At 34.3% G+C, this 12,583-nt stretch overlaps 2 protein-coding genes across 7 annotated transcripts in view; both read right to left on the bottom strand.

Moving 5' to 3' along the window:
- The window catches only part of LOC124432962 (tetratricopeptide repeat protein 14 homolog), a 338,911-nt gene that overhangs the window by 78,044 nt on the left and 248,284 nt on the right, over positions 1 to 12,583 (bottom strand). The window lies entirely within an intron of this gene.
- Positions 6,512 to 12,583, bottom strand: part of LOC124432964 (transcription factor Sox-2-like) — an 8,473-nt gene continuing 2,401 nt past the window's right edge. The window contains exons 1-2 of the mRNA XM_046982367.1: positions 11,341 to 12,583; positions 6,512 to 8,131 (exon numbers count right to left, since the gene is read on the bottom strand). The exon at positions 11,341 to 12,583 is cut by the window's right edge and continues 2,401 nt beyond it. Of these exons, the coding sequence (XP_046838323.1) occupies positions 8,041 to 8,131; positions 11,341 to 12,583 (1,334 nt within the window). The 3' untranslated portion in view covers positions 6,512 to 8,040. The remainder of the gene's footprint in view (positions 8,132 to 11,340) is intronic.

Here is a 12,583-nt window from a genome sequence, read left to right as displayed (position 1 = left end):
GAGAGAGAGAGAGAATAGTCGAGTCTCAAGCAACGACTATACATTGTCCGAGTGTGATCGCGACAAGGACGAAAAAACGATGACGATGATGTTTATGGTACCTTATAACGTACCATCATTCACACTTCAAGCTAACTAACGACCATCTCAACATCTAATTAAAGCAACCCTTTGATATCGTTTATTGAAAAGAAACGATGTCTTTTTCCATAGACATTAACAAGCAAATCGATATTATTTTTTTAATCTTTGAAATCTAGTCCTCTCCCCTCCCCCCCCCCTCTCCCGCTGTTACCCTTTAAATTAGCTATTATTGGAATATTACTTTATACAGATCGTCGTATCATATCTTAATTCAATTTATACGTTTCCATCGTACGATTATCGTAATGAATTTATCATTATGAAAAAGTTATATAATATACGATATAATGATAATAATAGATAATATATTTTCTAAGATTTTTTTTGTAGACAATAAGATTTATCGTGTAATATTTTTAGCGAAGTTTCTTTTATGTAAATTTATTGCTTTTGAAATTTGCGAAAAGAAAAGAAAAAAAAAAGAAAAAAAGAAAGAAAGAGGAAAAAAGGAAAAGAAAGGAAAAAAAAAATATATATATGTATATAATAGACACGAGATAAGACCATAATTACACACAATATGTTATTTTTGTACGAATGCATAAAAGATATGTAAGTGTGTGATAGTAGAACAAACGAAAGAGGTGTACTTTTACATGATCGAGGTTTATCGAACGACATTTGCCGATTCTCTCGTCGTCGAAAGGACTTAGCTTGTGAAATAAAGGACGATGAACGAAAAGAAGAAGGGAGTGAACGAGCGAATGAATGTGTGTATGTCTGTGTGAGAGAGAGAGAGAGAGAGAGAGAGAGAGAGAGAGAGAGAGAGAGAACAAGAGGGAGAAGAAAGAAAAACCTGTCCCGAGGTTTGTCCCTGTATCGGCTCCCGCGATGTCGGTGGTTAGCAGCCGAAACCGGTGGTGCTATTAACGACATTAACGCTACTCCGGGCAAACACGGCCCTATATCATCCCAAGCCCGCCGGAATAATAAACAATAAATTCCAGTGAAATACGGCGTCGAACAAGCGTAACCCATTTGTTTGCGATAAACTGACCCCGAAGCTAGTCCGACCAGTCTGCTACAGGCGTCTCTCTTTTCTCCTCTCTCTCTCTCTCTCTCTCTCTCTCTCTCAACGGCTTTGCTCTTTTCTCTCTTGTGAGTAAAATTTCGAGTATCTATTATATATATATATATATACATACATATATATATATGTATGTATAACTATGCAAGTACACATGTGGATATATTAGATATGCATATGTGAATTTTAAGAAACAGATCAACGATTGCATAACTCGAAGGTAGATAAAAAAAAAAAAAAGAAAAAATAAAAATGTTTAAAAGGATAGATTCGAGTAACATAATTAATTCCATAAGTTCGACCTTTAAATCGGTGACGTTGTACGTTTTAGCAGCAGTTACGAACAACAATTCGAAAAATTTAAATCCATTTTCGCTTCTGCATTTTTCTCTCTCTCTCTCTCTCTATCTTTTTTCATTCGGACAAATAAAGAAAATAAGTGTCGATTTTTGTTTCTTTTTCTTTTTACTCGTTGCTAACGTCATCGAATATAAATTTGAAGAGCGAGAATCGATGATGATTTTGTATAACGACAGTCCCAAATCCGGCGATTTAATGGAATTTCATTCCGGCGAGACGACGAACATAGTTCAAATTTGTTTAGATATTGTTGATAAAAATGGCAGATGCCTTTCACGAAAGGAAATTATGTTGGTGTATGGACGCGTATACTCGTACATACGTTATCGTGCCAATTAACAAATTGGAAGGTCCCACTGGGAATCTCGATGACGGCCGTTCGTTGCCATAACTGTCGTGCTCGTGCCATAAACACGGGAAGCGTCAGGGCCCAACGAAAAAAAAAAAAAAAAAAAGATGCTGAGAGAACGTGAATCTGTGAGTTCGTGCATACGTGTACGTGTATATACGTATGCGTGTGAAAAAAAGAGAAGGAGAGAGAGAGAAGTAAAAGGGCTAGGAGAAAGGTTCGAGATGGTTCCCTTCGACCATTCGTTCCTTCGTCGAAGCCCCCCGCCAGGTTTTAGTACACCTAAATCGTACCTAAACCTATCGCAAAACTAGCCAAGCTGTTTATGGTTAAAGAGAGATACGCGAAGAGAGAATTGATTTTGCGATTACATAGAATTACATATGTCTTGTTTATTTGATGATAAGACTGCATTAATGATGATTTTAATATTTGCAAATATGAAACGGAGATAAAGTGATAAAGAGAGAAAAAGAGAAAGAGAGAGAGAGAGAGAGACATATACCATATACTACGAACTAAATAAATTATACATGTATATATATATATATATATATATATATATATATATATATATATATATATATATATAGAAAGAGAGGGAGAGAAAGATACTGGAATTTATTACATCCCAAACGATTATCGTAATCGTATGGATTTATAAAAGGAGCAAATGGTGATATCCTTTGAAAGAAGTTTAAGAAGTATATACTGAACTAACATTTGAAGTCGAAATCGAATAATAAAACCATGAAGATTCGATATATACATAGATAGAATCCTTTTGGCATCGAGCAAGGGTGAGCAAAGAGCTTATTGGCTGGTAAAGCTTACTTGAACGTTAATAACAAGGTCGTTTCACACCGGATACTCGATTGCATGATGGCAGTCAGCCAATAACCCTGCTGCCTGCTTGCGCCTCAACGTTCCACCATAAGGAGTGCGTTTTAGGTAATTGGCCGTGAATATTATCTTACTCAAGGGTGGTGGCAGAGGTTACTCGGATCAAGAGAGCTGAGAAAGCAAGTGGGAAAGGGATATATATATATATATATATATATCTATATACATATACATAGAGAAACCGGCGAACGTTATACGAGTGAGAAAGAGAGGAGGACGATAGAGAAAGAAGAGGTGAGAGGAGGAGGGTGAAAAGCAAAAGGAGGAAGAGAAGGAGGAGGAGGAGGAGGAGGAGGAGGAGAAGGATGCCTTACAAATTGCAACTCTCGCAAGGGGATTTTGTGCGTGTACTCTTTTCCTCTTCTCTCGCGCGTGCCCAACAAGCGCTCGTCTCGGAACCATCTTTAAAAAATACGTAGGATCAAAGATTATCCGACAAGAGCGCACGCTGATGATTCTCTTTATTTAAAGGAGAACGTAATAACACGACAAGATTTAACCGAGAGAAACGACGAGACGTGAGTGTCTACGGGAGGAAAAAAGAGAGAAAAAGAAAAAAGAAAAAAAAAAGAAAGAAAGAAAGAAGAAAAAAAAAAAAGCAGGGGAAAAGAAAAAGAAAATTAATTACCCGTTGGCCGATTGCTAATATATTTCGATTCGATAATAAGTTGCCATTTAAATGGAGATAAATATTCATTCAAACGTACAATTGAATATCGATTTATGCAAAATGCAAAACGCGACGTTTCGTTTCGATTTTACACACTCTAACACACACACGTATACACCACCAGGTAGATTAAGTTAGATTAATGCACGACAAAATATACAGAGAAATTAAACGGTTAAAGGAAAATAGATAAATCGTTAAATGCTCTTACTAGTTTTCTCTAGATACAAAGTATTATCTTCCAAGATGATAGAATATATATATATATGTGTGTGTGTGTGTGTGTGTGTGTGTGTGTGTACAAAAACAGCAAAAAATTCAGGACACACACAATTGCATATACAAAAAAAAACCCATGCACTAATACGTTACGTACGCGTAACGGTACGTTAACATTGTATACGGAACAATAACGTAATAATGATTGATCATACACGTGTTACTTAAAAAAAAAAAAAAAAAAAAAAAAAAAAAAAAAAAGAAAAAAAAAAAAGAAAAAAAAATCAAATATAAAATCGCAAAAGGATCGATAATACAGAGATCCGTCCCGTTGGTGATATCATTTGAGTTGAATCAAGAGATCTAACGGTACCGTTTTCACGTAATGATTAACGAAAAAAAATCTCAAAATAGTAATGTGCAAACGTGACCCGTAGACATTCGAGTGAAAACCAAAGTTTCGTTGTCCGTCCGTAGAAATAATTCGTAAGCAAAATTCTTATAAAATAAACCAAGATAAACGTAAGGTAGATAAGTTTTGATTCGACGATGATTCTGAAGAAGAACAGTGTGCAACACACGGGCGGCCGTCGTATTCTCGTGGGGCGTGAAACACTTGAAAATCCCGGTTATGTAAAACATAGGAAAACGGCCCTCAGGCCGGAACGTTAGGTGGAACACGTAATTGAAAGCACTTTGGAGGACCCTACGGCACGCACAACGAGCACTCGCATTTGCATTCAGTGGCAGAGGGAATGCCTTTTAACCGAAATGACTGCGTGTGTATGACAAACGCCAGGTTTATGCGCCGGAACGATGGGAATATTTATTGGCACGAATTAATGTCTCCGCTCGTCCGTGTCGAGCGTTTTATTTATTGGGACATTTCGGTACCGCGACTACGACCCTCCACGGAGGAAAGAGGTGACTTTGGGAGGATGAGATGGCGAAGGAAGAGGAACAGAAGTGGAAAGAGAAAGACTTCTGGAGTAGTAATGTGCATCTCTCTCGTTGTAACGCATCGCGTCGTCGAACGGAACGTTTCAAAGAAAACGATTCTTCTTCTTTTAAATATCTGTGTGTGTGAGTGTGTGAGAGAGAGAGAGAGAGAGAGAGAGAGAGAGAGAGAGAGAGAACGGATTGACGACATGTTTTAAGATCAAATCGATTTTCAACTGTCCACCAAATCGATCGTAATCCTACGCTTCGCGAATCGGATTACTACTACTCACTACTTACTACTATCCAGATTTATTATTATATATATATATGGTGTATATTCGCGTTCACGTACTAATTCCCCTCGTAAATATTTGTAACTCGACAATCTTCTTTTTTTATGCGACATTAATAAAAAAAATACAAACGGACGTGTTCGATAAATAACAAACAAGGAGACCTGTTGTTAATAGTTTGCGTATTTTTTTTTCTTTTTTTTTTAATTTTATCGAATGCATGCATAACGCCGATCGAATCACATTCCTTTTACATAATGAATTTGGAGAAAATTTTGTTAACATAATTACCTGATGCGTCTCTCTTCTATGCGTTTTATTAACGCTACTGCGTACAATTTTGGAGAATAATGGATATGTTCGAGGATATAGTAATGGTTATGGTTCAACAAAAAAAAAAAAAGGATTCAATGTAAAAAAAAAAACCTCGTATGAATGTTTGAATTGAAAATGTAATTTACTATTCTTAATTAATATACACAAGTATGTATATATATATATATATATATATATATATATATATATATTTATATACATACACATATACTACCTATATTTGGAAAACCATAAATGCTAGCTATGCCAAAAATTATGTATATACAAAAAAAATTCGTAACGAAATAAACCCCGTCATTAGTATAATTCATGGATAATTTTGACGAATTCTCTCATCGTCTTTTTCTTTTCTTTTCTTTTGTCCTTCGTTTATTCGTATATGGGTTTCTCGTACGAATAAATGTTTTTTTTTTCTTTTTTTTCTATTCAACGCAAGAAAAATGTAAATACAATAACTTTTTTCCATTAACTTTTATATATATATATATATGTACACTTACATATATATATATATATATATTTTTGTGTATATATATATATATATACTGTTGTATTTTTTACTTTTTTTCTCTTTTTTTTTTTTCTTTTTTTTTTTTTTTTAATGGAACCTACAGGTTACAGAAGAATTTTGTAGATTTTATATTAATTATTACTGAAAGTACTTATATTTATTTGAATATGAACCATATTTGTGCGTATGTGTGTGTGTGTGTGTGTGTGTGTGTGTGTGTATGTATGTATGTGTGTGTAAATATATACATGTTTCTCTTGATATCGCGAAAAAAGTCCAACATAGTCGCAAATAAGCATAAAACACGTTAACTCGCACGCATATCGTCAATTAATTAAAAATAATTAAAAATTTAAATTGTATCAGGGAGAAATATATTACAATATAAAAAAAGAAAACAATTTGTTTTAATTAAATAAAATTATGCTTTTTCTCTCTGACACAAAAAAAAAAAAAAAAAAAAAAAAAAAAGAAAGAAAAAAAAGAAAAGAAAAGGGAAAAGAAAAAGGAAAAAAGAAAAAAGAAAGGAGAAAAAAGGAAAGAAAAAGAAGTTCAACCACATATCGACGATAATCAACGTGTGGACTTTTTACGGGATACGACTTTTTTTTTTTTTTTACTTGTATCATATTTATTCATAATATTTATTAATAATATATCTATATGTCTATATATATATACATATATAATTTTTTTTCTTTATTTAAAAAAAGAAATTTGCTTTTAGCAATCAATAAATTTCAAATGTGCTTTTCTATCTCTCTTTCTCTATCTCTTTCTTTTTTTTTCTCTCTCTCTTTCTCTCTCTCTATCGAATAATCTAACGTCACTACGTTTTATTACAATAAGTGATTATCAATTCGCGATTCAATCATCGATCGCATTCAATTTGTAAGAGAAGAGATTCGAAGGGATGATGATAGATGAAAAGACATTATATGTATGCACATTCGATGATAATTACAAAATAATGATAAGTCATTTGATTCGTTGTTAAATCCGATGATAAAAACATAATTATAATAATCGATCCATTTTTTATCGGATTCTGTAGCTAGTTTTCTTTTTAATATTTTTTTTTCTTTTTTATTTTTTCATTTTCTTTTAATTCTTTTTCTTTTATTTTTTTTTTCTTCTTCTTCTTTTTTCTCTTCAACACCTTCGCTATCGTTATGTGGATAGAGAGAAGAAGAAGAGGAAAGAGAAAAAAAAAGAAAAAAAAAAGAAAGAAAGAAAAAAAAAAAAGAACGACAAAATACAAAATAAAATCTAAACTTTAAATATTATTAGACGTTTAATAAAATAATATAAGCGAAGAAACAAAGAAGAGAAAAATTATAGAGAAAAAATGAACATTGACAATGAATTAATTTCTCGAATTGTCTTTTTCGTGAACACGATAAGAAATTAATGGAAGTAGTAGTAGCAGTAGTAGCAGTAGTAATAATAGTAGTAGTAGTAGTAATAGCAGTAGTAGTAGCAGTGGTAGTGATAGTAAGAAGGAGGCGTAATATTTCACGTAACGTATAGATAATATACAAAAGACCTGAATTATTTTTCTTTTCCTGCGATTAATTAACAATATCTCTTATAAATGTAAATTTATGTATATATATATATATATATATATATATATATATATATATATATATACAAAGCTCGCAACGATTGTGATATACTTTTTTCGAGCTCTTATCACAGACTGAATCGTAATTACAGCAAGCAGCAGTAACTGCAACATCGATCGTTGTACCACGCGCACATCTATGTTGTGCAAGTAGTACGATGTATATTATTATGTATATGTATATAAGTATTTATATTATCATTCTCTCTCTCTCTCTCTCTATCTCTCTCTCTCTCTCTCTCTCTCTCTCTCTCTCTCTCTCTCTCTCTCTCTCTCTCTCACATGTCCCATAGCTTTGTTTGTTTCGTTTGTTTATATTTGGTCTTTTACTTGTATACGTATTTTCGCACTCCGTTTCTTTTCTTCTTTCTTTCTTCTACCTAATATAAATACGTTGGTCCATGTTGGGAAGAAAAAGATAACGGATAAAGGAAAGAGAAAAAGAAAGATAGGGGATAAAAGAGAGAGAGAGAGAGAGAGAGAGAATGTGTATATATATATATGTGTGTGTGTGTGTATTTATGATAAACGACAAATAAAAGGGAGAAATATGATAGTGTGTTTTGTGACGTGTATATGTCAGCCATATTTCTTGATGTGGTTGAGTATTTCTTCTTATGCATTTCGAAGGAGTTGGTGCGTGAGGAAGAAATCAGAGTTTAAATTTCTAGTGGATGAAGCAGTCCAACGTTAGCTCTCTCTTGCGTCGATCGGTCACAATAAAACGACGATAAGCTCGTTCGATAAGCCCTATGGGAGTATATACAATGTCACGAATAAATATTACAGCTAAATATACGCCAATTATGATGATAATGATGATGCTGCTGTTGCTGATGATGATGATGATGACGATGACAATGATTATGATATAATAATATCATCAATAATGATCACCATCATTATATCAAGATATGATATAATATCATTATTATTATTATTATTATTATTATTATTATTGTTATTATTATATCAATTTATGATATAATTATGGTGATGATGATAATGATAATGATACGAAATAGACGAAAGATAGATAGTATGAAAGAGTAATATGTTGGCAAAGGGAAAGACAAGAAAGATAATAGGACCCTGTGATCTGGACAAATTAGGAAAGAATAAGATGCACGTGTAGCATGATAGTACTCGATAGTAGATAATAGTAATAATAGTAGTAGTAGTGGTAGTACTAGTAATAGCAGTAGTTATAATAATAATAATTATAACTGAAGACGACTAATTAAAGATATCCGATGACATAGCCAGTAGAAAATGTATTCTTCTAATGAAAAACGAGTCTATTATTAAGATCGTAAAAAAAAAAAAAAAAAAAAAGAGAAAAGAGAGAAAAAAGTGGGAGAAAAAAAAAAGGAAAACGCCTATGATCATACTATAATCACCGATAGAAAGAAAGGAGAGAAAAAGAAAAAAAAAAAAAAAAAAAGAAAAAGGAACTATAGTAGAAATATATATATATATTTTTTTTCCTCGATACGCGTTATCTCTTCTCCGTCTTCTAACAAAATACACGCCCGCTTTTTCTCTCTGTCATCTCAACACGTTCTTCCTCTTTTAACACGACACACAGCATACTCCCTCACCTCTCCTCTTCTTCTCATTATCCTCTTCTTTCGACTGATCAAAGTTTTCATTTTTCGGACGATATCGAAAGAAAAAAAAATATCCGAATAACAACGACGAGACGGTTTTATATACACGCGCGAAGCAAAAAAAAAAAAAACAAAAGAAATTACGATAATAGAAGAAGACGGAATATCACTTTCGATCATTCAAAAATTCACGTTTGTTCGACAGTGAGAGAGGATATGCTGTCTCTGTCTCTCTCTTTCTCTTCGAAGATTTTTAAATAAATGTTCACACTTTGAAGAATTTTCTTCTTATATAGAAGACGTCTCTCGTAATACCAGAATCTTTGAAGGGTACGTGTATAGCGTAAAAGTTTTATCATATATATATATATATATATATGTATATACACACAACATACTTTTGTATCCGTCGGTCCTTGAATAACGTCCGTTGTCACGATTTTGTTTTGTTTTTATTTTGTTTATGTTTTTCTTTCTTACTTTTTCTTTCTTCCGTCATCGTCGCGTTCAAAGAAAGGTTATTTTATTCTTTTTTCTTTTTTTTTTTTTTTTTTTATTGCCCATTCGATCGAATTCTCATGCATCTTAAAAATCTCTATTTTTCTCTTTTTTTTTTTCCCCTAATCTATCATCCTGCGAGATCATCGTCTTTTTTTTTTTTTTTTATGTGCATTTGAGAAACACGCGCGCTCTCTTACCGATTACAAAAAGATTCTAAAAAGATTTTAACTAATGATATATAATATCGTCTTTATTTATTTATTTATTTTTATTTTTTTTTTATCTATTGGCAAATCTTTAGGATGAGTCAAAAGAAATCATCGCGATGGCCGTGCGTTTCGCTCGATAGAAAGGATCCTTTTATTAAATTTTTATTATCACTCATACACACACACACACACATACACGCGCGCGCACACTTTTCGATCATATACTATATTATACTCTTGATTTATTCTTTGGAGGAAAAAAAAAAAAAAAAAACAGTTGCTACGTTTCGATCGAAAACTCAATTTTCTCGTTCGAAATGTTCGGCGTTTACGAAAGAGACTTTTTTTTTCTATGTAAGAACGATAAGCGTCTTGTTTCGTCCTAAAACATAGAAGATGACAAAAACGGATATATAATCGTATTTCGTGCGTAAACGTGAGCCTCTATGTGAGATTCATAAGATTAGAAAAAGAAATTCTCGAAACCAGCTTCGCCGTACTAAACGCGAAACGAAATGAAAGATCGAAAATAAAGATAAAAAAACAATGGAAAAGATAAATGTATATAAAAAGGCCAATTTTTCGTATTTCTTGACTCAACCTATGACACACTGTAGCCACTGTACTACAACTTTACACAGAACGTACGTAAAAAGATTTATTTAAATAATTAGAGAAAGAAAAAGGTACGGTCATGCTCTGAACTTCTGAACAATGATGAATTCTAATTACTAGAGGATTTTGTTCATTGATTTATCGATTGATTTTTAGTTTAAAAATAAGAGGAATGATCTTCTATTGATATATTATATTGTTTGTTAAAAAATTATCGTATATATATGTAAATCTTTTAGATGAGTGCACGAACTGTACGATTAGACGGAAACTAAGTTTTAATTTAAATACCTCGTACCGAACGTATTAAAATTATGGAAAATAAAAATATCGCGGTATAAAAAAGCGAATTTGTATGAACGTGAGACAGGCAGATAGAGATAAAGAGATAAAGAGATAGATAGAGATAGAGATAGAGAGAGAGAGAGACGATTTTTAAATATAGATAATCAAAACTTATCTCGTAATTATCTTCTTCCTGGCAATTAACTTCATAACCCAAGCTGCAGCAATAAGTTTTAGGAGAACGTTCATAGGAGATATAAGGATAGTGATAATAAAAGTTAACAATTTATATACATTGGGATCGATCGTAGGGTCCAGAAGTGAAGTGGTATCACGATAGAAATGTTAGTATGCGTTATACATTCTAATGTGTTGTTAAAAATAGCGATAGAAAAATAATTGAGGAAAAGCCGATAGGAGTATAAACGACGAACGTGTGCATTTACGTTCGTAGGCAGACACTCGTATCGAAGCGTTTCCCATCGAACGATTGTTCTCGATTGAGAGAAGTTAGAGGAAGAAAATAGATCCGACAAATTTGCTAAAAGATCGACATATATACATATACATATACATATACTTACATACATACATACATACAAACATACAATATATTCGAGAACGATCTTTCGAAAGATCCTCCGAACGGAGGAGCGGGAATTTGAAAATAAATATTACATATATATATGTATAAATATATATATGTACATATATATTTTTTATATAAAGAAAGGCTTACATATGACTGAGGGGTGGTATCGAGTGATGTTGCGCCAAAGGATCCGGTGATGGACCAGGAGAATAGACACCAGCACCATGTTGGACGACCCCTTGGTCGACGCCTTGCGGCAAATACATGGATATCATCTGTCTAAGATCTCCCTGAGATTGATGAGTTTGATGGGTTTGTTGGCCCATATATTCACGTTTAACGGCGGCGGCAGCGGCAGCAGCAGCAGCTTGTTGTTGTTGCGCCTGTTGCTGCTGTTGCGGACCAGACGCTGCGCTCGAGGCGCCCGGTCCGCTGGTAGGTGTGGGAGTATGTATACCCGCACTCGCAGGACTCGTTGGCTCAGATTTTATACTGCTGCCGCTAGGACTGTGGCTGGACATTTGGGATCCAGATTGAGGCTGATGATAGGGCGAAGGTGAACCGCCGGGTACAGTGGTTCCAGCGTAACCACCATATCCATTCATATAACTGTTTATTGGTGGACTGCCACCACCCATATGATGTCCCATATCATATCTTGGATATCCAGCAGCGGCCGCGGCTGCCGCCGCTCCACCCATGTGACCACCATAGGCAACGTGCTGCTGATACGCAGCGGCCGTCGGATCGTGCATCATATAACCATTCGGCATATATCCGTTAGGCATCTGATAGACCTCTCGGGATATTTGTCCTTGCTGGGGCCCACCCGTACTACCGACTTGTCTTTGATCTACCCCTAATATGCCACCGACACCAACGCCAACTCCAACTCCTCCGACACCGCCGCCGAGCGGGAACTTGTCTTTTTTCAAAAGAGTTTTCGTTTTTCTTCTTGGACGATACTTGTAATCCGGGTGCTCTTTCATGTGCACCGCACGCAATCGCTTTGCTTCGTCAATAAACGGACGTTTTTCCGTTTCGCTAAGTAACTTCCATTCGGCTCCTAAGCGTTTAGAAATCTCAGAATTGTGCATCTTGGGATTCTCTTGAGCCATCTTACGCCGCTGACCACGGGACCAGACCATAAAAGCGTTCATTGGCCTTTTTACTCTGTCTATGTTATTGTTCTTATTCGTATTATTGTTATTATTTGGTGGCTGATGATGTTGATTTTGGGATTGTTGCTGCTGTGGTTGTTGCGGTTGCTGATGGGGATGATGTTGCTGTTGTGCGGCACTTTGCTGAGCCGCAAGGGTATGCATGTTTTGTTGTTGCTGCTGCTGCTGCTGTTGTTGTTGTTGCTGTTGTTGTTGCTGCTGCTGCTGCT

Source organism: Vespa crabro, chromosome 2, assembly GCF_910589235.1.
Source record: "Vespa crabro chromosome 2, iyVesCrab1.2, whole genome shotgun sequence".
Lineage (NCBI taxonomy): Eukaryota > Metazoa > Arthropoda > Insecta > Hymenoptera > Vespidae > Vespa > Vespa crabro.
Note: the sequence above shows the minus strand (reverse complement) of the source record. Positions and strands in the feature narration are given on the sequence as shown.